Source organism: Microcaecilia unicolor, chromosome 2 (genome assembly GCF_901765095.1).
Source record: "Microcaecilia unicolor chromosome 2, aMicUni1.1, whole genome shotgun sequence".
Lineage (NCBI taxonomy): Eukaryota > Metazoa > Chordata > Amphibia > Gymnophiona > Siphonopidae > Microcaecilia > Microcaecilia unicolor.
Genome location: NC_044032.1, coordinates 151946390 through 151973540, shown reverse-complemented (window position 1 = coordinate 151973540; position 27151 = coordinate 151946390). Strand labels below are relative to the sequence as shown.

Here is a 27151-nt window from a genome sequence, read left to right as displayed (position 1 = left end):
AATGAAACAACTGACTTCACCCATGATAGTGATAGATTCTTGGAAAGGGTAAATTATCAAAACTTTCTACATGGGTAAACAGGTGACTAACTGCATACAAAGGGCCTTTGAAAACTGACCCCCATCCTCTTGCTGCCGGAAAAATATGGGCACTGTGCACAACAGGTGTGCTTTTACTTGTGGACAGGAAGGGATGGGGTAAGATCAGGAAGAGAAAAGTATGCATGGGACTTTCATAAAAATACTTGTTTTCGTTCCCAAAATGATAGAAAGTGTGCAGGAACGTTTTATCTGCTTTTCCTTGTTAGCCCTCTGGGAGTTTCCTTTTGAAAAGTTATTTGGAGACCTATGTACCCATATGCCTGCAAGCTCCATGGACAGTTTGAAAATATCCCCACTGAAGTTATTATTGACCTAAGTGATTACATAGTAAATGATGGCAGAAAAAGGCCTGCATGGTCCATCCAGTCTGCATTACAAGATAAACTCATATGTGCTACTTTTTGTGTATACCTTACCTTGATTTGTACCTGTCCTTTTCAGGGCACAGACCGTGTAAGTCTGCCCAGCACTATCCCCGCCTCCCCACCACCAGCCCCACCTACCACCACCAGCTCTGGCACAGACCGTATAAGTCTGCCCAGCACTATCCCCCGCCTCCCGCCACCGGCTCTGCCACCCAATCTCGGCTAAGCTCCTTAGGATCCATTCCTTCTGAACAGGATTCCTTTATGTTTATCCCACACGTGTTTGAATTCTGTTACCGTTTTTATTTCCACCATCTCCTGGGGGAGGGCATTCCAAGCATCCACTACTCTCTCCATGAAAAAATACTTCCTGACATTTTTCTTGAGTCTGCCCCCCTTCAATCTCATTTCATGTCCTCTCGTTCTACCGCCTTCGCACCTCCAGAAAAGGTTCGTTTGCAGATTAATACTTTTCAAATATTTGAACGTCTGTATCATATCACCCCTGTTTCTCCTTTCTTCCAGAGTATACATGTTCAGGTCATCAAGTCTCTCCTCATACGTCTTGTAACGCAAATCCCTTACCATTCTCGTTGCTTTTCTTTGCACCGCTTCAATTCTTTTTACATCCTTCGCAAGGTACGGCCTCCAAAACTGAACACAATACTCTAGGTGGGGCCTCACCAACGACTTATACAGGGGCATCAACACCTCCTTTCTTCTGCTGGTCACACCTCTCTCTATACAGCCTAACAACCTTCTAGCTACGGCCACCACCTTGTCACACTGTTTCGTCACCTTCAGATCCTCAGATACTATCACTCCAAGATCCCTCTCTCCGTCCGTACATATCAGATTCTTCCCGCCTAACACATATGTCTCCCGAGGATTTCTATTCCCTAAGTGCATCACTTTGCATTTCTTCGCATTGAATTTTAATTGCCAAACCTTAGACTATTCTTCTAGCTTCCTCAGATCCTTTTTCATGTTTTCCACTCCCTCCCGGGTGTCCACTCTGTTACAGATCTTAGTATCATCCACAAATGTTAGTATCATAGGCAAACTTTACCTTCTAACCCTTCGGCATTGTCATTCACAAATATATTGAACAGAATCGGTCCCAGCACCGATCCTTGAGGCACACCACTACTCACCTTTCCCTCCTCCGAGTGAATTCCATTCACCACCACCCTCTGGCTTCTGTCCTTCAACCAGTTCCTAATCCAGTTCACCACTTCGGGTCCTATCTTCAGCCCATCCAGTTTATTTAAGAACCTCCTGTGGGGAACCGTGTCAAAAGCTTTGCTGAAATCTAAGTAGATTACGTCCATAGCTTGTCCCTGATTCAATTCCCCTGTCACCCAATCAAAGAACTCAATGAGATTCGTTTGGCACGATTTCCCTTTGGTAAAACCATGTTGTCTCGGATCTTGCAACTTATTGGCTTCCAGGAAATTCACTATCCTTTCCTTCAGGATCGCTTCCATTACTTTTCCAATCATCAAAGTGAGGCTTACCGGCCTGTAGTTTTCAGCTTCTTCCCTATCACCACTCTTGTAAATATAAATTCTTAATTTTACTTCTACTATTTGCGACAGCTATGCTGCCTCTCTCCTTACATCGAGAAGGTAAATCTTATCCCAGTCGTGCATGCCATGATAACATCAAGATTACTGCAATGCACTATACAATGGTCTGACTACAAAGGGCCTGCACCAGCTCCAGTTGATTCAGAATGCAGCAGCAAGACTCATAGAAGGTTGCAAGCGACGTGACCATATCACACCATTTTTGCAAAACCTTCATTGGAAACCAGTACAATACAGGGATAAATTTAAAACTCTATGTCTGATCTTCAAGGCCCTGAAAGGAAATGGCCCTGAATAATTCAAAAATAGATGATCCTCCACACACCACCAAGGACACTAAGGTCCTCCCAAGGACTTTCACTAACCACACCCTCTCCAAAAGACATTACACGATGTGATACCCGCAAGCGAGCCTTCTCCGGAGTAGCCCCCACACTCTGGAATGCACTCCTGAAAGGCTGCGCTTACCACAAGACTATCTCTACTTCAGGAAGCAGGTGAAAGCTTGGCTCTTCAACCAGGCCTTTATTGGAAGAAGTAACTAACTCATCAGTCTCACTCACACACACAAGGAGTGAGTCAGGCTGCATATACTGCAGCAGGACATGTTTATCCACTCCTACCCTAGCTGAGATAATATTTAACCATTTCACTGACCTCTTGTGCACCTTTCTTTAAATCACCTTACTTTCTAGCTGTTCCTACTTTCTTACCCTTCTATATGTTACATCTTTGCTTTACCCTTCGCTATCAATTATAATGTTCTATTACGTATTGTGTTGACATAGTAAATAGTATACCATTCCATACTTTGTATTGTTTTTGAATATTTTTATTGCTGTAATTGTCTATTGCTCATGTTTGATCTATTCTTACTGTACACTGCCTTGAGTGAATTCCTTCAAAAAGGAGGTAAATAAATCCTAATAAATAAATAATTCTTTAACAGTATTTAAAAGCACTTTTCTCCAGATTGCTTCACAAACACCAATTGAGATGCATGGGCCACTATTTTGGGGGTACTGAAAGAGAGCAGGGATAGTTATAATAAAACTTCAGGAGAGGTTGCTGTATTAATCTGTAGGAGCAAAAACAATGTCACCTTAAAGATTTGATAGATTTAGGAAGTTTATTTTAGAAGCATCTCCATGTGTAAATAGCAGCATTTACAAATGTAGATCACATACGTGTATAAAAGGCAATTTCAAAAATCCACTATTTAAATATGGAGATCCACACCAAGCAGAGATTCCACAGAGGTGTGGTCTGGATGGACCCAAAATCTACATGTGCATTCCCATTTTACAATGGGAGTATGATAAAAATTTATATATGGGGGTTTACACCTGACCCAAGGCAGGTGCAAGTGCCAGCTACCAATTAAAACCTGAGTCTAAACAAAAAGGCAGGCAAAATTCTAACTCAACCTCCACCAATCCCCCACAGACCACATTTCAACTTCCTCCTCTGAATCCTCTACAAATTCCTACACCTCTCAAGGAGGGGAGAGGTGCAGGTACAATCCCTGAATGTTCCTGGACCATCAAAATGGCTCCTCTGACTTCCTTGTGGTAGTCTCTCAGTACTACCACTGGGGGGGGGGGGGGGGGGGGTCAAATGTGCCTTTTTGAACCTGAGCGCCAACGGGACATCATGGCACAGCACCAGCCCTCTCTTTGGGTGGAAGCACGTGTCTCTCATTTTACTGAGTTATGGATAAGCAAGAGTTTTGGGACTTTTCATAGTTACAATAGCAGAATCCTAACAGTTCGGAGGTCAACGCCAAAGATGTCTATGGAGATGAATAATGTGGTTAGGAGCTGGACAGATTATGTCTCCAAGAGGAAGAGTTTAGAGTTATGGAAGTACAGCAGAATTGTACTTAACACTGAGAAAGTGAAAGGGAGGGGGTCTACGCCATCCTTATCATGGTATCTGCTAGCTCGGAAGAGGAACTGCAGCCATAATGTCCTTTGTTGTTAAGACAACCTAGAAAGTGTTAGGGCTTCTCAGGCAGGAGGGCCAGTGCTGATCAGCAGCAAAGGCTGGGGAAATAGCTTCCTCCTTGTGACCAAGTTCTTTTCTTACATGTAGATTAGTAAAATATACTGCTAATTTAGATTAATACATGTTTAACATTAATCTAAGCTGGGTGATTAGACTGGTGTCTGTTATATTGAATAATACCCTTCTAGGGATGGTTGGCTATCAAACAGTAAAACTATAAACTGGTAACAGCAGATACTTTATTTTCATTCAAATTAAATAAAATTATGTACTATGTTAAATAATAACATGGAAACAGAGAAAATAAAAGCAGATAACAATCAGAGGGTCCTATCCAGTCTGCCCATCTACACCAACTACAAAGCCCTGCAATCCCTTCTCCTTCACAGACCTTTTGTGCTTGTCCCAAGCTTTTTTGAATTCAGACACTGCCTCATCTCTACCACCTACACTGGGAGGATATTCCACATATCCCCTACCCTCTCTATAAAGAAATAGATAACTTTCAATCTAAACCCCTTCAGCCTCATCCTATGACCTCTTGCTCCAGAATCTCTTTTGAACTGAAAAAGGTTCCCCTGCATGTACATTTATACCATGATGGTATTTAAATATTCTATTGTCCCCTATCAGGAATTTCTTTAAAAAGTATACATATTGAGATCTTTTTACGTTTGTCCCCATAAGCTTTATGATGAAGACCACTGACCATTTTTGTAGCTACCCTCTGGACTGACTCCATCCTGGTTATATGTTTTTGAAGGTGTGGTCTCCAGAACTGCACATTGTACTCTAAATAGGGCCTTACCAGAAATTTATGCAAGTGTACTATCACCTGCTTTTTCTGCTGGTCTTTCATAAGACCCATACTGGGTCAGACCAATGGTCCAGCTAGCCCAGTATCCTGTTTTCTAAACAGTGGCCAAAGCCAGGTCACAAGTACTTGGCAGAAACCCAAATCGTGGCAACATTCCATACTACAAATCCCAGGGCAAGCAGTTGCTTCCCCATGTCTGTCTCAATAGCAGACTATGGACTTTTCCTCCAGGAATTTGTCCAAACCTTTTTTAAACCCTGATACACAAACCACTGTTACCACATCCTCTGGCAAAGAGTTCCAGAGCTTAACTATTCATTGAGTGAAAAATATTTCCTCCTATTTGTTTTAAAGGTATTTCCATGTAACTTCCTCGAGTGTCCCCTAGTCTTTGTACTCTTAAAACATGTAAAAAAATCGATTTACTTCTACTCATTCTACACCATTCAGGATTTTGTAGACCTCAATCATACCTCTCCTCATCTGTCTCTTTTCCAAGCTGAAGAGTCCCAATCTTTTTAGCCTTTCCTCATACGAGAAGAGTTCCATCCCCTTTATCATTTTGGTCGCTCTTCTATGAACCTTTTCTAATTCCGCTATCTTTTTTGAGATACGGCAACCAGAGCTGAATGCAATACTCAAGGTGCGAACACACCATGCAGCGATACAAAGGCATTATAGTATTTTCGGTCTTATTCACCATCCCTTTCCTAATAATTTCAAGCATACTGTTTGCTTTTTTGGCCGTTGCCGTATTATCTACGACACCTTGATCTTTTCTTGAGTGCTGAGCCCACAGGCGGACCCTTGCATAAGGTAACTATGATTTGGATTATTCTTTCCAATGTGCATTTGGATGCCCAGTCTTCCAATTTCCTAAGATCTTCCTGCAATATTTCACAGTCCGCACATATTTTAACAACCTTGAATAGTTTTGTATCATCTGCACATTTAATCATCTCACTCATTGTTCCGATTTCCATATCATTTATAAATATGTTAAATAGCACTGGTCCCAGTACAGATCTCTGTGGCACTCCACTGTTCACCCTCCTCCATTGTCCAATAACCAATTCCTAATCCACACCAGAACCTTGCCTCCTATCCCATGACTCTAATTTTCTCAGGAGTCTCTCATGAGGAACTTTATCAAAAGCTTTCTGAAAATGTAGATACACTACATCAACCTGCTCACCTTTAGTCACATGTTTATTCATGCCTTCAAATAAATGAAGCAAATTGGCGAGGGCAAGACTTTCCTTTGCTGAACCCATGCTGATTCTGTCCCATAAACCATGTTTGTCTATGTGTTCTGCAATTTTATTCTTTATATAGCTTTATAAAGCTCACCTCTTCAATGCTGCCTTCGGAACCTAACCTTTCGAACATATAGACTGCCCCAATCTGCCTGACCTATCATATTGACTGTACATTTGTCTCTTAGATTGTAAGCTCCTTGAGCAGGGACTGTCCTTCCATGTTAAATTGTACAGCGCTGCGTAACCCTAGCAGCGCTTTAGAAATGTTAAGTAGTAGTAGTAGTAGTATTCTTTATAATAGTACTAGTAAAAAAGGCCTGTTTCTGACACAAATGAAACGGGCTCTAGCAAGGTTTTCCTCGGCTCCCCTGCAGCCAACCCATGTCCAGTGACCCTCCTCTCTCCCCTGCCCCCCCCTCCAGCCACCCATGTCCAGTGACCCTCCTCTCTCCCCTGCCCCCTCCAGCCACCCATGTCCAGCGACCCTCCTCTCTCCCCTGCCCCCCCCTCCAGCCACCCATGTCCAGCGACCCTCCTCTGGACATGGATCAGCTGTGAGGCATGTTTCCCCCCCCCCCCCCCTCGGGTTCTGAAGTTGACATCATAATGGCTACGGTGATGTCAGCCTGATCTATGGAGCCTAGCAGACCAACTCGGAATGAGCCATGGTCCCAGGCAAGTCAGAACGTTGGAGGTGAGAATTATTATATAGAATAATAGTTTCCGCTATTTTGCCCAGCACTGATGTCAGGCTTACCGGTCTGTAATTTCTTGATCACCCCTAGAACCCTTTTTAAAAATCGGCGACATTGGCCACCCTCCAATCTTCAGGTACTACGGATGATTTTAACGACAGGTTACATATTACTAACAGCAGATCAGCAATTTCATGGTCAAGTTCTTTGAGTACCCTTGAATGTATGCCATCTGGTCCAGGTGATTTACTACTCTTTAATTTGTCAATTTGGCTTAGCACATCTTCCAGGTTCACCGAGATTTCTTTCAGTTCCTCCGCATCATCACCCTTGAAAACCATTTCCGGTACAGACAGATCTCTTACATCTTCTTCCATAAAGACAGAAGCAAAGAATTCATTCAATTTCTCCGCTATAGCCTTGTCCTCTCTGAGCGTCCCTTTTGCTTCTTTATGATCTAACGGTCCCACACAGTGGCGTTCCTAGGGGGGCGGACACCCGGGGCGGGGCCCCGCCCACTGGGTGCAGCACCCCCCCCCCGATGCAGCATGGACCCCCCCCCCCAAGTGCACGCTGCTGGGGGGGGGGGGGGGGTGCCGCAGCGCGTGCCTGCTCAGAGTTCCCTGACTTCGCACGTTCGCTGCAGCTCCCTCTGACCCGGAACAGGAAGTAACCTGTTCCAGGGTAGAGGGAGCTGTAGCGAACGCGCAAAGTCAGCGAACTCAGAGCAGGCGCGCGCCGCGGCACCCCCCAGCAGCGTGCACTCGGGGCGGATTGCGCGTTCGCTGCAGCTCCCTCTGACCCGGAACAGGAAGTAACCTGTTCCAGGGTAGAGGGAGCTGTAGCGAACGCGCAAAGTCAGCGAACTCAGAGCAGGCGCGCGCCGCGGCACCCCCCAGCAGCGTGCACTCGGGGCGGACCGCCCCCACCTTGGTATGCCACTGGTCCCACAGATTCCCTTGCAGGCTTTCCTGCTTCTGATGTACCTGAAAAAGATGTTACTGTTAGTTTTAGCCTCTGTGGCAAGTTTCTCTTCATATTCTCTTTTAGCCTTCTTTATTAATGCTTTGCATCTGACTTGCCAGTGCTTAGGTTGCTTCTTATTTTCTTCTTTTGGGTCCTTTTTCCATTCTTTGAAGGACAATCTTTTGGCTGTAATGGCCTCTTTTATGTCACCTTTTAACCATGCTGGCTGTCATTTTCTCTTCTTTCCACCTTTGCAAATACATGGAGTGCATCTGGACTGGGCTTCCAAGATGGTATTTTTGAATTAACGTTCACGCCTGATTTAGTGTCCTAACCTTAGCAGCCGATCCTTTTAGTTTCTTTTTAACCATTTTCCTCATTTTACTATAGTTGCCCTTTTGAAAATTAAATGTAGCTACAGTAGATTTCCTTTGCGGGTTCATCCTAGATAGTAACTCAAACTTGATCATGTTATGATCACTCCCTATGCACCCAAGCATCCTTCTAGCTTTCGCCATTGACGTTTCTACCTGTTTGACCACCTTAAGATCATCACATAAGATCACACCCAAGTCCCCTCTTTCATGCACATAAGTTCTTCACTCCCTAAACTGTACTGTCCCCTCAGGTATTTACAGCCCAAATGCATGACCCTGCATGCATTGCTTATCATTAAATCTTAGCAATTCTTCAAGTTTCACTAGAATCCTCCTCCTGTTATCCACACCTTCCAGGGGGGGGGGGGGGGGTCTATCCTACTGCAGATCTTGGTAAAAAAGCATCCACCTTCATTATAAATCTACCAGGAATAACCCTTGTATTCTCTCTTCCTTTCAGCTAGGATAAATCAGTATGCTTTTTTCATCTTTAATAAAATTAAGAGCAGAAAAAAAGGCTTCATTTTAACCTGGAAACTGCTGGTTTGTCTACTGATGACAAAAAAAAGGGGGGGGGGGAGGGGGAAGCCCAATATTTAGCTGCTACTTTAAGTTACAGAAGTAAAAAAATACCCAAATATTCAGTGACACTATTCAGATAAAGGGCGCCATCGGTTAGTCACCATATGCGTGCCTGAATGGTGCCTTTATTGCCATGTACATGTCCACTTTGCCATAAGCACTAATCTGTAAGGGTGTGTTAAGTGGCCTCGTGCACATCTACTAGGGGAGTGTACCCATGGGCAAAGCTTGGGCTGGACACGGGTGAGTCTCCCATCAATGTGTGCAACTTATATATTACATCTAGCTTGTCACATTTATGTGCACTCATTTATGCCAGCCACTGACCTGCCATTAATTGGGCAAGCATATATTTTGGCGTACCAATGTTATTTGCATTACTATTCTGTAATGGTATCTCAGCGCCCAGATCCATTACAGAATTGGCAGAAATTGCACTGCATCGGGGTGCCCAAAGGTGGGTGCCAATTTACAGAAATGATGCCATAGTGGCTGGTGCTGAACATTCAGAAAACTTAAGCCAGTTATCTTGATAACAGACCGTATTGCCACTATCTGTATAAGCTCTGGGGACTATCCCTGCACTACCTGCCCATTGCTGAGGCGGTCTGTAAAATGTTCTGAGGCAATATCCGAATAAAGTCTGAATATCCCAGTCTGCAGCACTTATCTGGAGATTCTGTGACCCGTCTGCTCTAACTTCAGATTCTATATCGAATTTTCAACAGAAGTAAAAAACAACTCAAACAAAAAAAAAAAATCCTAAAATGATTGAACTGGAAATAAAAAATTCATCAGAGCTCTAAAAACATCTGTCCTACTAAACCATGAACCCAAAGGAACCACAGCATAGAGATCTCCAATGATTATCAGCATTGTTTTTAAGCTGCACAGTACCAAAAAAAAGGGTACACCATAAGCAGCAGGCTGGTAATCTCAGGGCATTCTGTACATACCAAAAGAGCAATTCTATAACCCAGGCATGTAAATGTCTAGAATGCTAGCATTTACAGCATATGTATGTGCTTACATTCATAAATGCTAGTATGGCACTTAAATGCTATTTTGTAAATACCCATTTAGCACATACTTACACAGCACATATTTGCAGGCGGAAAGAGCATACATAGGGTTGAGGCAAACCCAAGTTTGGGTTGGCCATGCTTCAGTTTCAGCTGAAACCCAAACTCGCCACTTCTGCCCCTGCAACCACTCTGTGTCACCCTTCCACCACATATAAGTCCTCCCCAAGCCTACCTTTGAAGCCCTAGTGGCCCCTTCAGGGCAAGAGCAATCCCGAGTTGCTCCTGCTACCGCTGGCTCCACAGTCAACATGGCTGCTGAAATTGCTGCAGGAGGTCATGGCAGCCATTGTGAGATTGAACTCTGCATGGGCAGAAAGCTATGGTAGCCATTTTGGCTATGGAGCTAGCAGAGGCAGGAGCGGCTTAGGATCATTCCTTCCCTGAAGAGGCCATTAGACCACCAGGTCTTTGAAGGCAGGCTTGGGGAGGGCGGAGTTGGTAAGTGGACTGGGGAGAGGATGTGTTTTCGGTGGGAAGGGGGTGAGCATGGTTTTTGGTTATGGCCAAAGCTAAGCTGTGGATTTTGGCTGCCCTCTAACATAGGGGTGGATCATGGGCAGGACATAGGCAGGGCTTCCATTACACAGATAACTTACACAATACTGTAAGTTACACGCGTTCCTGTCACACTCAGGCGTGTGCACATATACATGCTTTACAGCTGACCTAAGTGTGCGCTCAGGGCCGTGCCTAGGGTCTCTGGCGCCCCCCTGCAGACTATCAGTTGGTGCCCCCCACCACCCCTCCCCAATCCCCTTCTCCCCTCTGAGCACCCCTCTGAGCTCCCCCACCCTCCACAATCCCCTTCTCCCCTCTGAGAACCCCTGAGCTCCACCACCCTTCCCCCAATCCCCTTCTCCCCTGTGAGCTCCCCCTCTCCCATCTGAGCCCCCCTCCGTCGAGAGCCGACAGAGCCCTCTTCTCCTGCCACCACCCTGCCTTTTTTTTTTTAAATCCATGGAGCAACGCAGGCAGCGCCTCCCGTCTGCCCTGCGTGTGCTGTGAAGGGAGAAAATCGTCTTGCTGGCGCCGGACCTTCCCTCGCTGTGTCCCACCCTCTTCTGAAGTAACTTCCTATTTCCTCGAGGGTGGGACACAGCGAGGGAAGGCCCGATGCCAGCGAGGCGATTTTCTTTCTTCACAAGCGCACACGCAGGGCAGAAGATGGCTGCCCTTCTCCTTTGAAAATAAGCAGGATTGTCTCACACACTCTCTCTTTGTGAATTAAAAAATATACATAGTAAAAATAGTAACATAGTAGATGGCGGCAGAAAAAGACCTGCACGGTCCATCCAGTCTGCCCAACAAGACAAACATGTGTGTATACCTTACCTTGATTTGTACCTGCCTTATTCAGGGCACAGACTGTACAAGTCTGCCCAGCAGTACTTCCCGCCTCCCATCACCGGCTCTGGCACAGACTGTATAAGTCTGCCCTCCACTATCCTTGCCTCCCAACCACCAACCCCTCTTCCCCCCACCTGCTCCGCCACCCAATTTCGGCTAAGCTTCTGAGGATCCATTCCTTCTGCACAGGATTCCTTTATGCATATCCCACGCATGTTTGAATTCAGTTACCGTTTTCATCTCCACCACCTCCCACGGGAGGGCATTCCAAGCATCCACCACCTATACATTCATCAAAGGCAGCCAAGTCACAGCAGTGAGGAGACAAATCAGGGGCTTGGGGTTCACTACACCTAGTTTGGAGCATGAAGCACTCATAAGAGATTGGATTGCTCAAAAGGAATTTTCACAATGTTGCACAGAGCCTTTTACAGCTAGGACACCAAATTTAAATCAAGTTCCAGGCAGTGGAGTTTAAAAGGGAGGCCTGTATGAATTCTGCTCCACACCATGACAAGAATCTATGGCCAGGCCATGAGAAAGGAAAGGGTGCATCTTTTACGATAAGACTATCAAAGGCTCAATGGTTTAGTGCTGTACAATCTGTATATACTAATTTAAAGGAGAGCTAAGGTAATAAATTATTTGAAGCAAATGAGGTAATTAAACTGTCAAAAATAAAGGAATTTATTCACTTATTCTAACACTGCATTCGTTTTCTAACTCAAAATGTATCAACAGGATTAAAAAAAAAATTGAACATTTACTGGTTGGATTTAATTCAGTATTTATGATTTATTTTTTTTAATTAAGACTCATTATGGATGTGGGTACTAGAGCACAATACAGTCAGTTCAGTGGTCTTACAAACCAGCTGTAAGGTATTCAGTGAGAGAGTGCTAGCAATACAGGGAAACAAAAATATTTTACAAATGTTTCAAATCATCTTGCCCAGTCCATGTAAAATTATCTTTCAGATTACATTTTTAAAATGTATTTTAACAACTATAACAGTATGAATACTTCTATTCATTGGTACACTTGTTTTCCTTTAAATATCCTTAATAGGGACAATGGTAACAACAACAAACGGTTACTTTAACACAACCATACAGGTTGGAAGCACAGCATAGCTGTCCAAAGTACTGTTCAATGCATAATGCACATACCCTGAATAGTGTACTTTTGAGTGCTGAAATATTTTAATAAAAACGTTCAGCAAGACATAGATCGATCAGACAAAAAAATTACAACATTATGCTGTTCTATGCCATTATTTTTCCTGTCTCTCAACCTCCACTGAAACATATAGCGCCTTAAACAAATGTCAAAGTACAAAACACTCTTCTCCTTTTCAGGAGTCCATAGTCCTTGCAAAGTCACCTGACCCATTTCTGTAAAAGCACCGCTGAAGTGTAAGCTAGCTGGCTGGAAGTTAAAACTAGTAGATTTAAACAATTCTAGAACTGCCTGGCTCAGCAACAGCTTCCGGGGATCTTACCTTGTGCCTGAAGTCCCTGGCCACCTTTCTCTCCATGACCCCTGCACGAGCAGCCATCAGCCTCGGCCCTCCTTACCGGCTCGCTCTACTTCTCACAATTTACCCCAGAGCACAAATTGAAGTGTAAGCCTAGTCCTGATTGGGCGACCTCTTAGACCTCCCCTAGCTAGCCTTTGAAAGCTTTCATCTGATTGGCTCGCCGTATTTACCTGCCCGACGCCAGCGAAGCAATTTTCTTCCTTCACAGGCGCACACGCAGGGCAGACGCAAGGCGCTGCCTGCGTTGCTGCATGGATTTTTTAAAAAACAGGCAGGGTGGTGGCAGGAGACGAGAGCGGAGCAGCGTGAGCGGAGCGGTATGGTGGGGCAGCACCGCAGCGACGCCCTTGAAGGTAGGCGCCCCCCTGCGGTGCTTACCCCGCTTACCATGTTGGCACGGCCCTGTGTGCACTTCTACATTTTAGACACACCGATAGCCATTTGTACTACTATTTTATAATGGAATGTTACAGAACTGCCCCCTCCCCTCCCCAGTGCCCTTTAAATACATTTTAAAGAAAAGGTTCCATTCCTTCTTCATATGGCAAAAAAAAAGTCTGAAGAAATTCAAAGCAGAAAAATCTAATTCTTCTCTTCCTCATCATCACCTCTCTGATAATTTCCTAATTTTCTGATTGAGGGGGAGCGGGGTGGGGGAAGAGTAAACATCATAATTTAAACTGACACAGGAGCTGTATCCTAGAGCTGAATGGTCCCGGGATGCTTTGCAGGTGGTGATGTCACACAGCACAGAGCTCGAGGCACAAATTAATATCAAGCACAGGGACAGCAAACAGTGCACACATTTTTGGTGCCTTAACTGAAACGGAAAAACTCGGACAAGGAGGAATACGTGTGCCTGCAGAGAAAGGAAACAGCCTATGAGTAATACAGAAATTTCAACTCTGCACGTGTCAGTTAAAGACAGGATCAGTGGAAAAACTGCCTGCCACAGCCTTAAATTCAAACAGCAGAAGCTGCCAAATTACATTACGTCCCTTTTCAGCTACCACTGTCCCCAAAAGAAGCCCCTGAGCTCGATTACTGCCAGTTCCAGCTGAGGTTTTTGTGGGTCTGCTTACTCTCTGGTTCTCAGGGAAGCTTCCGATATGATTGGGGCGTGTTAGGGCTTCCTGGTGGAGCCAGAAATAGCAGCTATACACACACAGCATTGATAGGCCAGGTCTATGCAGACAGAAGGAAATGGCGACCAAGGAGCTGAAATCGAGAGGAAGTATCGCAAGAGCAGCGTGGTCTGAGTTTACTGCAGCTCCCCTACCTATCTAGGATGATATACTACAGAGGCACAGCAGATCAGCTGCTGTTTTCCAACTTTACATAGCTACGTACTATACACAAAGAGGCAACACAGAATCTTATACGGCTGGGTGTGAGAGACTACCAAATAAATAGGAAGTCTCCCCAGTTTTAAGGAAACTGTTCTGAAATGTCTAGCGTTCAATGCTGATAAACCAGAAAACACCAGTATGCCACAAAACAATACTCGTTGGCCCTTATCACAAGAGTCTTCCCTTATCAGCAGGAGTCTTCCTCTGAAACAGAGTCGAGAGTGATCTGGCGCAATCAAAACAGACCCAACCAGTGAAGTTAATTACTGGAAAGGCCAGAAAATAAAGGGAGATCCAATGCAAGTATTAATAAATGTTATAAAGTAGTAAAACAAAGCAGAAACAAAAAAACCTGGAGGCCATCCAATTAAGGAGCAGGAGCCTAAGCTAAAATGAGCATAATTAAAGGAGGTAAAAACAGATCACAAAACTCTGGATAGAAATTATATCGTTTCTGAGCAGAATGAAACGGGCGCTAGCAAGGGGTCCCCTCCCTCCGTCCCTCGAAGCTACTTGCCTTGTTCGCCCTCCCTCCGTCCGTCGAAGCTACTTGCCTTGTTCGCCCACCCGTTTCGGCCGTGGAGTGTCAATAGCTCCGCCCTCGACGTCATGACGTTTTGACGCGAGGGCGGTGCAGACACTCCAGGGCACACCGGGCGCCTCAACTTCCGTGGAGGCTTCAGAACGTTGGGGTTGCCTTTTATATATATAGATAATGTTCTATCACGCTGCCTATTATGATGTATCATTTGTATTCTGCTGACGTTCATCACAGATCTGTTTTATGAATGTTCCACTATGCTGTTTCGATATATAGATTTTTGCCACTTTCCCATATTATTGTTATTTTCTAGGATTGAATCTTCTATCTCCAAGTTTACCTCCTTGTTTTACCTGTTTTATGCTGACATTTACTCATTTTACTATTGTTGTTCTAGTAACACAATGTTAAGTTATCAAGCTATTCTTCTTGTATACCATTTTGGGTGAGTCTCCTCATAAAGGTGGTCAATAAATCCAAATAAAAGAATGAAATACAATTTCACGAAATGGAACAGCCCATTTCTTAATTTAGAGGATAATGTTACAATAGGCCACCTAACTTGGGGGTTCTTTTACCAAGGTGTGGTAATGGATTTAGAGCGTGCACTAAGAGCCCCTTTTATAAAGCTGCACCAAAAGGGGGCCTGCACTGACGTCGGTGCGTGTTTTTGATGTGCACCAAGGCCCCCTTTTACCGCAGCAGGTAAAAGGCAGGTCTTTCTTTTTTTTTTCAGGAAATGGCCATGTGGCGAGTGATGCACTTGCTGCGCAGCTATTTTGGGAGGGGGGGGGGGGGGAAGGACCATTTAATGCATCCTCTTGAGGATGTGTTAACGGTGCTTTTGCTAATTGCACACGTGATAGTTAAGAGCATGCTGATGACTGTGCGCTAACTGCAATGTGCAGCCAAATCTCTACCCATCCCCTGCCCCATCTCAAACCAACAGTCAGAATGAGATTTTATCATCGTGTTGGTTGTTTTTGGTGCACAGTAGCAGTTACTGCAGGCTGGAACTAACAATGTATGTTAAATCCTGTGATGATTGTTTAGTCCGTTTTAGTAAATATATCTCTTAGAATGAGCAGAGACGTTAAGCGGAAATGGAGCTGGGAAAGAGTTTAGACTTATGCTAGTAAGTTATTAAATACGTTCGGATGAACGTAAAATTTGCCGACACCTGGTTCTGATGAGCTGCAATAAGGAGAATGGTGGAACAAGAAAACAAAACAGAAAGATAGCTAGAAACACATACATGCAAGGCGATTTTCTGAAAAAGACAAAAAAAAATATGGTGTCAGTTTCTGGCTACCAGCAGTTGCCACCTTTCAATCTGGCAACAGTAGGGAAAAGAAAAACCTTGTCGTCGAGCTAGCATAAGACCTGACCAAAAATTAGCAGTGTGTGCATTTTTCAATATTTAGATTTAGCTCATGCCTTTTCACTGGTAGCTTAGCATGTATTATATTCAAATACAGTAGGTACTTCCCCCACCCCACCGCGAGTTTATAACCTAAACCCTCCAATATTCAGCAATTTTAAACGCGTTGCCCACTGTGGCAGAATTTTGCCTGGTTATTCCATGCTGGGCCTAATCGGGACACCAGTATTGATTATCTGACTATTCAAAGGCACCCAGAAGTTATCTGAGTATGGACAATATTCAGTGCTTTACCAGACAGCTAACCGGGCATAGTCGGGACTGCATAAAGTGCAGTCCAACCTGCCTGATTACTACCTATCTGGACACTGGCACTGAATACTGGCAAACTGGTAACTTCCTGGTCTGCCCTGGACCGCACTGGCACTAACCAGATAGTGTTGTTTACTGTCTGGGCAGACTGCTGTGGAACTATCTGGACAAGTGCGACAGAATACCTGGGTCTGCCTGGTCACCATGACTTAACCCAAAATCAATGCCTGTAGCCAGAGGCAGAGCTCGGGGGGGGGGGGGGGGTGCAAGGGGAGCAGCCGCTTCCCCAAATGGAATTTGAATGAAACAGTGCCTATGCGGATTGGACCTGCAGCCTCATAGCAGTGCGTATTTTACTAAAGGTCTGGTCCTGACGTCAAACCTGGCTACGCTTCTGCCTGTAGCAACAGAGGGTGAAGTAACTGCTGCTTTAACAACTAAGCTTCTCCTCCGTGCTATGCTTACTATGTGTTACTGTCTATGTCAAGGACATACAAATGTGTGGCCCACAGGCTAAATGCAGCTCATCTGACTTTGGACTGCAGTCCAATTGAGATTTTAAGCAAAATAAATTTTTATCTCATTATCTAGCACATATGATTTTAAAGCACCGCAGTGCTATTTGGTGGATATGAAATCAAAAGCTAACACATTCATGCAGCCTGCGCCTATATGAATTAATCACACAGACTGCACACGCATGAATATCAGATGAAGCGGCCTACTGCTGAAAACTTTTGGATGTCTCTGGCCTATGTGAGAAGGTCCTTATAAAATTCTTAAAAACAGTACTGAATTTATATACAAATCATTTACCGTAACTTCAGGGCCTGTAAACGTTGGGCAGGCTGGTATGTCTTCTGGCCCTCCAAGTGTATCTATTAAATCATCTAAGGCAGCATCCATTCCGGCCTAGAAAAGCAAGATGCAGAAACTGAGCACAAGGACAAAGAATGTATTTGGGCATTTAAACAAGTTATACAATTTGTATAAGGATCATTAAAATAAATGTTAAATAGGATTAAATTCTCAGGAAATCAAAGATCAACTGACTTTCTCCTTCTGTTTTTGAATTAGATGTTAGTGTATTACAGTGAAAAAACAAGGAGTAGAGTATAAGATACTAGCCGACAAGATCACAAAAACCTCCACTAGTGCAAACTATTCTTGAACTCCTAGTGAACAAATACATTTTGCAAAAAAAAAATAAAAAGTGTTTAATAATTAAATATGTGGCAAGAAAAAGCCTCAGACTCCCAGTTGGCAACAGTTAATGCACAACTATGGGATCAATCACAATCACACCACTGACTGAATAAACCTAACAAACCCAGAAAAACTTTATAATCCTTAAATATTTAATATAGCAGTACAGACAAAAACTTCTCACAATGAAATTTCTTACAGAACGGTCCCATCAACGTTGGCCAGCATTTCGCTTCTTGCTGCTTCAGGACCATATATTTATCAAGAGCACCATGTTTATGCAGCAAAGGCAAAAAATTTTTTAAAAAAAAGGCCTTTTTTTTTTTTTTTACAGGCGTGCTGAAATATGATTCAATGCGCGTCCATAACACGTGCCTACACTACTGCAGCCCATTTTCAGTGCACCTTAGTAAAAGGACCCCTAAGTGAATAATCAGCGCTGGCCGGTTAAATTTATAGCGGTCAAAGATAGAACCGATATTTAGGTGGTCTAATTTGGCTGCTAAATGTAGACAGTCAGTACTGAATACTGTCGGTTATCCTTTTGTCGCTGACCACGAATATTCAACAGAGATAAGTTATTTTACACTGAATATTAGCGATTAGGTGCCAAAACACTAGGTAACCGGTCCGCGACCATTTCTGGCTGGTTAAAAAACCACTGAATATCGGCCAGTTTATATATATTTTTGCCTTCCTAATATATTACCAGACAGCTTTCCTTTGGCCAGAAATCATGGATGAAAAAGTACAACCGATACACATTAATGCACGTTAGTAAATCTAGCACTGAGATTATAAGGCCTATATAAGTAGGAAGCTCCCTAATGTATCAAAATCATAACATAAATTGAGCACAGATTTGGAAAGGCAAATCAACTGCAAATTCAAAAAAGTAACATCATTTCTTAAGCTGTTTAAAAGAAATAAATATTCTATCAAATGAATGTTTTTTAAAAAAATTATTTGTATGTATTTCTTGTATTTCTAATGAGCATTTATCACCTTCCCTATGCCTTGTTTTCTTTTGGTCTTATTTGCGATGTTTTGCGGATTTCACTCTCTACATGTATTCCCAGTTTCCTTTATATCATTATTCTATAAAATAAAAATTTGCAAGCTTTATTCATTATTATTCTTGCCTTCAGTTTTTCATTTTCAGATTTTCAGTTTTCTTCTGAGAGACAACACAAAGGCAGTAGAACATTTCTATGTATGCGTCTCTAGTTTCATCTGTCACAATGAGGGCCATTTTTCATATGATGTCCAAGTCTGACTTTGGATGTTTTGCTCAAAACATCCAAAATCCAAATAGCAAATACAACCATTTTCGAAAAAGCAAAACATCTATTTTTTTTTCTTTTGAAAATACTGTTTGTAGGTTTTGACTGTATGCATTTATCTTTTTAGGTCATTTTTGGGAAAAAAAAAAAAGTCCAAATGGAAATAAATAAATAAAACAAAATCAAGTCATTGGGATGTAGGAGGGGGCCAGCATTTTTAGTAGACTAGTCCCTCAGACATCCCAGGAGAGCAATGGAACACCCTAGGGGGACTTCATATAAATGCTCCCAGGTACACATCTCACTGTTGCTCCCTTATATTGGTGAGCCCACCAAAACCCACTGCCCCCAACTGTACACCACTACAATAGCCCTTATGGGTGATGGGGGCACCTATATATGGGCACAGTAGGGTTTTGGTGAGTTTGGGAGGGCTCATGGTTTCCACCATAAGCATAGCAGGTAGGCGGGGGTATGGGCCTGGGTCCCACCTGTCTACAGTGCACTACTCCAGGAACTTGCATGCTGCTCTAATGAACCTGGCTAAAACATCTGAGGCTGGCAAATAATATTTTTAAATCATATTTGGGGGTGGGGTGGGGGTATCTTACCACTGGGGAAGTAAGGAGGGTCATACCAGATTCCCTCCAGTGGTCATCTGGGGCACCTTTTTGCGCCTTATTCATTCTAAAAACAAGTCTAGACAAAAACGTTGAAGTCCTAGACACTTGTTTTGTTCCATTATGGCTGTAAAACATCCAACTGTTAGGAATGCCTTAAGCGTGACCTCATCCCACCCCCAAAATGCCCTCAACACACCCCCCCTTGTGATTTGGGCATACTGCAGACAAATTGCATAGATAAACATCTTTGTTGACGGAGGAAAAGACTTCAGATGCTTTGCATTCACTCTATTTGTTTATATTCTGCTACAGTTGAACATGATAAACTCCTCATAAGTCCAAAAACCTCCTATTGAGAGAGAGGACAGGGAAAAATGCTCACACCTTTTTCAGTAGTTGCTCAAGGCGAGTTACATTCGGGTACACTGGATATTTCTCTGTCCCATGAGGGCTCACAATCTAAATTTGTACCTGAGGCAACTTGCCCAAGATCACAAGGAGCAGCAGCGGAATTTGAACCGGCCACCTCTGGATTACAAGACCGGTGCTCTAACCACTAGGCCACTCCTCCACATAGCAGTGTATATTGAATTCATCTTCACTAGCAAGTACCGTATGAAGTGTGAAATAGATAAACATCTGCAAAATATGTTTCAAAAATAACGATTTAGATGTTTTGAGAAGAAAAATGTCTAAATGCTGCTTTATGACACTTTTTGGACGTTCTTCTCTTTCAAAAATGAGCTCCAACGTACATATGCATCTCTAGTCTCGTCTCACTTTCTCTATATTTGTCTGTCACGATATATGTATGCGTCTCTAGTCTCATCTCACTCTTTCTGTGCTTCTCTTCTCAATTTGCCCTTTGTGCTCCGTTTACTGTTATTGCTTTGCCAGAAGAGCCCCCATAAATCTTTCTCCTCCTTGGGCAACTTTTCAGGCAGACTGAACAGTAATGTGTGATTTCTGTGCAGCTGTGCCTTTCTGCCAAACATTTCTCCCACTTCAGATGAGCTCATGTCAGGGTCATCTGGTCCTTCATAAGCCAAGGACGAGCTTTATCTCTTGTGGCCTGAGCCCTGCGACTCTCCTAAAAATCTGCAGGTAGCAGAGCAGGGGCACAATTGACCCTGGCCACAGTCTAAAATGAGATTTAGTCAAAGCATGTTGCTGTTAATGAGTCAGCTTTGAAAAACAGAATACTCCCTATTACAGAACCATTAGGGTGACATGCATAAGGAAAACTCTTCTGGTTTCTTCTGTTTATTACACACCTCTGTTCCTGGCTTGCTAGATGCAGCAGTTGATACAGATTTCTTTTCTTCTTTATTCTATTTAAATAAAAAGACAAACAATTAGTACAATATCCTTATCATTTGTTTACCATAAGGTTTGTCTAAAGGAGAACTATTTGTCTACTGGAACTGTGGTTAAGTGCAATGTGGCAAAACAGCAGACAATATAATGCAATCAAAAGGACGGTAATTTTCATCTTTCAAGATTTAGCGGTAACTATTCAATTTGTGAAGAGGTCATTTCAAAAGGTCTAGATGGCATCTCTCTCTCTCTGTATATATAGTAGTGGTGATCCTAAAATCACTACTTAACTTTATATATATATATATAAAGTTAAGTAGTGATTTTAGGATCACCACTACTATAATATATATAATATATATATAAAGTTAAGTAGTGATTTTAGGATCACCACTACTTAAACGTGCATGTCCACATTATGCACATTTCTGGCCATGGCATGGGTGTACCTTTAATATATACATGTACTTCATATTTTACAAGGAGATCACATATAGATTTTTTTTTAAATGTTCCCACTGGCATTTCTATACAAAAGTGTGAGCTAAGTGCTAGACTGGACCTGGGGTTTTGAGGAGTGAATGAGGAGAAACATGTGCTTATGTTAAAAAACAAAAAAACCACAACAAAAAAAAACCCTCAAAAAAGCCAAACTTTTGAGGTTAAGGACTCTGCTCCTTAGATGGTTCTTCTTATGTATGTAATTTGCCAATCCGGCAATTACATGTGTTTTATCTTCTTGAAATGTGAAAAATGAGATAGTTAAATTCCCAAACTTAACCCTTTCCTGCCCTTCTACTTCAATCTCTTTTTAGAACAACACTTTGAACTTTTGTCCCGGCACTGAAGTGCTCCCCTAATCCCCCAATGTGCAAATGTTTTGGCCACAGAACTACAGCTGCAGCTCTCATGGGCATTCACTTGATATCTTTCGGGGAAAGAAATTCTTACCTTATTACCTGGTAGATATATTTTGAAGCACTACAGAGTAATTTGGTGGACGTGAAGCCACAACTTCAGAAGATTTTGAGAAATATAAATCATTCTATAACAGGCTAAAATATTCATATGGTCTACATGGCTCACTATTTAAAAAAAAAAAAAAGTAACGCCCCTGGCCTGAATGGTCAGCCACTGTCTGGAATAGGGGGTGAAATCCCCCTGGGAGTTCCAGTTTAAAGCTCAAAAAGCATTATGGTGTACTGCAGAAAGGTACTGTGTCCAACTCTAAAAAAGTCAGCCTTGTTCAGCGCCTGTTCCAAAGGTGTACCTGAATGAGAACCTTTTCAAAGAGTAAAACTGGGATGTGGACTTTCTCAAGGTTCCACATTTGTCTCCCATTATTGTTTAATCTTTATCAGAGTCCTATTTTGATATTATTGCTTAATCTTTATCCAAGTCCTATTTTGATAATGAGATTGGACTACTGTAATTCTCTTTGTGGTTTGCCTAAATACCAATTTAAAAGATTGCGGGCAGAATACTGCAATTCGTCTGCTACATAATAAAAAGGCATTGATAATGTAACACCTCTACAAGGGAGTTTGCTGGTGGAATACCTAGTGAGGTTTAAAATCTTGTGTTTTATTTTTCTATACTCTTTTTAATGATGGTCCACTAAAAGAATTATCATCACCATATGAACTGTCTAGGGCATTACGCTCATCTCTAACACATTTAATTCAAATTCCCAACAAGATAAAATACGTTTCAACATATTCTCAAATATTTGGATATGTGGGCCATAAACTGAAGAATGAGATTCCAATGGATTTAAGGACAATGGTATATTTTAATTCTTTTAAGAAACAGATGAAAGCAAGGTGCTTTCAGAAATATTATTCATAAATATTGAGAACTATTGTTCAATTTTGGGGAGATTATGAGGGAAAGAAAAAAGTGGGGATTTTTATTTATTTATTGTGTATTTTGTTGGAACTCACCTCAAACTACCTTGGAGAGCATGTCAACAAAGTACAGTAAAGTCACCCTCCTAGGCACTTACTTCACAAGGAGCAGCGGCTACAGCTGACCCTGCGGCGAGAGCTGTCCCAGCAGCGAGAGCCGTCCCTGTGGCGAGAGCTGCTGTGCCTGCAGTTACTGGTTTGCTTTCCTTTTTAGACTGAAAAATAAAAAACAGAAAACAGTAAACACTATTGTCACACTATTCCTTCGAAGACCAATTTTTCCTTAATCCTCTGGCTCTGCAAAGTTAAGAGTCTGGGCAATTGCACTGTGCTCTTTATAAGCCTCTGGTTTAAACACCATCAAATACACTTTACATATAAAATTATGCTCCACATCTCACTTCTCTTTCATTGAGGGATCTGCTAAGACCAGAAGCTGAACATCCCCCCCCCCCCCCCACACTGTTGCAATGTTCCAGTCTCATCTCAAAAGAGAAAAAAGAACCACACCAGACACTCCCCAAAACTAAAGACTTGTCTTACTAGATGGCAACAGCCTAGCAACATGTGTGTACAAAAGCAGTAATCGATCTTGCATGCAAGCTGAGGAAAAGCTGCATACTGGGAGTACCAGTTACCTCTGCAAATAGACACCACTCAGCTTGGACGAGGCCCTTAGCAACACTACTGTTTGGTGTCACTATACACTGGTATGTGCTAACTTTATGCTTACGTTTATTAAAAAGATTTTATATACCATTTGGTTAATTCAGATTAAGGCGGTTAACAAATATAAATACAAATATTGTATAATAAAAAACTCCCAAATAGAAGAAACCTAAAATACTTCCATACAAGACAATCATACTTTCATATAGCAGCTTTAACAAATTCAAGAATCTTCCCAATTGTAGTATACTCAGAGGGGCATAATCGAAAGGGGCGCCCAAGTTTTCCTGAGGACGTCCTCGCAGGAGGTCCCGGAGAAGGGGCGAGGAAACCGGTATTATCAAAACAAAATGGGCGCCCATCTTTCATTTCGATAGTACGGTCAGGGACGCCCAAATCACGAAATTTAGGTCGACCTTAGAGATGGTCGTCCACGATTTTCGGCGATAATGGAAACCGAGGACGCCCATCTCAGAAACAACTAAATCCAAGCCATTTGGTCGTGGGAGGAGCCAGCATTTGTAGTGCACTGGTCCCCCTTGACGTGCTAGGACACCAACCGGGCACCCGAGAGGGCACTGCAGTGGACTTCAGAAATTGCTCCCAGGTACACAGCTCCCATACCTTGTGTGCTGAGCCCCCCAACTCCCCCCCCCCCAAACCCACTCTCCACAACTGTAACCACTACCATAGCCCTTATGGGTGAAGGGGGGCACCTAGATGTGGGTACAGTGGGTTTCTGGTGGGTTTTGAAGGGCTCACATTTACCACCACAAGTGTAACAGGTATGGGGGTGGGCCTGGGTTCACCTGCCTGAAGTGCACTGCACCCACTAAAACTGCTCCAGGGACCTGCATACTGCTGTCATGGAGCTGGGTATATTTGAGGCTGGCAAAAATATTTTTCAAAATTTTTTTGAGGGTGGGAGGGGTTTAGTGACCACTGAGGGGAGTAAGGGGAGGTCATCCCCGATTCCCTCCAGTGGTCATCTGGTCAGTTCAGGCACCTTTTTGTGGCTTGGTCATAAGAAAAAGAGGATCAGGTAAAGTCGTCCAAGTGTTCGTCATGGACGCCCTTTTTTCCCCATTATGGGTCGAGGACGCCCATGTGTTAGGCACGCCCAAGTCCTGCCTTTGCTACACTGCCAACACGCCCCTGGGAACTGTGGAGCCAAACAGGAGAAAGATCTTTCTCTAGTCCAGTCCCATCTTATTCTAGCATTTTTGCATAAATAAGAGCATTTTGGGAGCACTTCTACCACTGAGCAATTGGTACATAGATGTCAGCACCTACTTTACAGAATTATCCCCTTAACACTAAATTTTCAGCCAGTGGGGTCTCCATATGAAGTGCGAACGCCGCTATCTGCACAACTAGCAGCACTGAAAATACATATTCGGTGGTGACCAAGCTGGCACTATCCATTTACAGGCCTAAACTACATGGATAACTTACCATTTAGCAACTGAAAATCACTGCTAATAGGTAATTTCAGTGCCACCTCTGCCACTGCTCCTGCCTTAACTGAGTCCTCCTTATTATCTGGATTTAATCAGGCCATTTAACAAGCCCAATTCTATCCAGATATTTTTAAAAAATATCCAGATAGGTAAGCTAGGAGCATAGTTATCAATGTGGGCTACTGTTAAGGTGTGTTAAACTTTTCCACTAACTCGTGCTGCTTTACCACATATCCCATTTTAGGCAATTAGACCTAGTTACTAATAACTGGGGTTAACAGTAAAACACCATCTTAACAGTACCCCACATTAAAAAAAGGTAAAGAGTAAAGGGATTTGATATACCACCTTTCTGTGGTACAATCAAAGTGGTTTACATTTATTACATGAAGGTACTTTCTCTGTCCCTAGCGGGGGTCACAGTCTAAGCTTTTGTACCTGGGGCAATGGAGGGCTAAGTGACTTGCCCAGAGTCAAAGATTTACAGTGGGAATCAAACCTAGTTCTCCAGTTTCTCAGCCCACTGCACTGTGCCCCTTAATGTGTTTGTTAGCAGGATCTAACTTTCAAAACCAGGCCGTTAAATATAGAAGCCATCTGCAGAATGAAATAAAAATATGTATAGTGCATAATTCCTGTACTTATACGTACATGTAAATTTCCTTTCACATTGGTTCAACAAACTGCTGAGCTAGAATACCACAATTTACCCAATAAGGGATTGCAGGTTACAACTATTCATAGAAGGAATAGAAGGTCGACTAGTGGTTCAAATAATAGGCCAAGAATCAAGAGGAATGGGTTCAAATCATCTGCTACCACAGACAAGCAGCGTCCCTGGGAAAGTCATCATCTCTCACTGTCTCAGGCACCCACTTAGAGATAAATCCAGGGCTTTTTTGAGGGGGTACTTGGGGGTACTGAGTACCGGCACCTTTTCCACTGTCTGCTAAACTTGACCCATGTTTCTCGTATTTTAATGAAAGAGCTCAGGTTCTACATATAAATTCTGCCTTGTCATAGATTCTATGACTGGTTGAAGTGGTCCTGGCTATTGAAGGGTGGGTCCCTCAATGATCACTCCACCCCTGAAGGGTGGCCTGGCATTTGAGTACCGGCACTTTTTTTGCTAGACAAAATGCACTGGATAAATCTCATTAAAAAGTGCCTCTTTTGGAGGTCATGTGACCCCATGCTGGAGGACAATCGTTAGGCTGAGTTTCTCCAGGCCCCCGGCTGTTTCCCCGCGTATTATTATATGGCAATTGGACCTTGAAAACCTTAAAACTGCTTAAGGTGGTGAGAGTATTACTCTGTTTTACTGGGTCAGTCAGAAATTTCACCGATGGTGGCAAGATCAGCGCATAAAGACAGATCCAGAGGAAAACTCATGGATGACAAGATGGCAGCGTCCCCGAGCCTGGCGGGCTCCACTGTTTCCTCAGCGTGGGTGACGGAAATCACTACAGAGATGTCAGTGGTGATGGAGGAATTATTAGAGCAGCGGTTCACCCCTCTGGATTCCAAATTAGAACGCTTGCAATCACAGCTAACGGAGCTTTCAAAGGAATGTGTGACTTTTCAACAACGCAGAAGTGCAGTGGAAGATCAGGTCACCTAGGTCAAAAAGGTACAGGATTCCATGCACAAAAAAAATTACTGCGCTGGAGGCTAAAGTTGAAGATCTCAAAAACAGATCGCACAGGAACAATTTGCGCCTGGTGGGTTTACTGGAAAGTATAATGGACAGAGACCTAGTTGGCTTTTTGGAAAATTGGCTCCCTAAAGAGCTGCAACTTGTGGATGGGCGTGGTCCCCTACAGGTGGAAAGAGCGCACAGGATAGGGCCAAGACAAAATTTACATTCAAAACCTAGAGTGGTGATTTTCTGGATTTTGAACTTTCAACACAAGCAGGCGATCCTAGAGGTGCTGCGTGCAGGGAAAACACTTTCATATGGGAATACAAAGACCCTGTACTTTCAAAATTACTTGGCGGGGGTGGTGGCGCAGCATACAGCTTTTGCGCCGGTGTACTCCATGTTATTTGTTTTTTTTCCCCAAATATTTTATTAATTTCCAAGAATACAAATAACAGGAAAACAATGATGGAAAAACATAGGAAGCAAGAAACACAACAGGTGGGAAAGGAAAAAAGAGAAAGGAAAGAAGAGAAAAAAGGAGGGGAAAGCATACAGGTGTTTAACAAATAAGTCCTTTGTACTGGTTTAAGGTGTGGCCTAAATAGTTTGGAGGTAGTTGTCCAAAATAGACCAAATTTTTTTCTTAGATACTATCATCCGACTTTTTGCAGCCATGGCGAGCTCAAACTTCTGATGCTGCAGGACTGTATTCCACCAGAAATGAATATTC

General features: G+C 43.1%; 1 protein-coding gene across 2 annotated transcripts in view; it reads right to left on the bottom strand.

Annotated features, from left to right (window-relative positions):
* The window catches only part of CAST (calpastatin), a 228364-nt gene that overhangs the window by 61185 nt on the left and 140028 nt on the right, over positions 1 to 27151 (bottom strand). For both annotated transcript variants that reach the window (XM_030193407.1, XM_030193408.1), the window contains 3 exons: positions 22749 to 22865; positions 20701 to 20757; positions 17131 to 17226 (listed from right to left, as the gene is read on the bottom strand). In XM_030193407.1, the coding sequence (XP_030049267.1) occupies positions 17131 to 17226; positions 20701 to 20757; positions 22749 to 22865 (270 nt within the window). The remainder of the gene's footprint in view (positions 1 to 17130; positions 17227 to 20700; positions 20758 to 22748; positions 22866 to 27151) is intronic.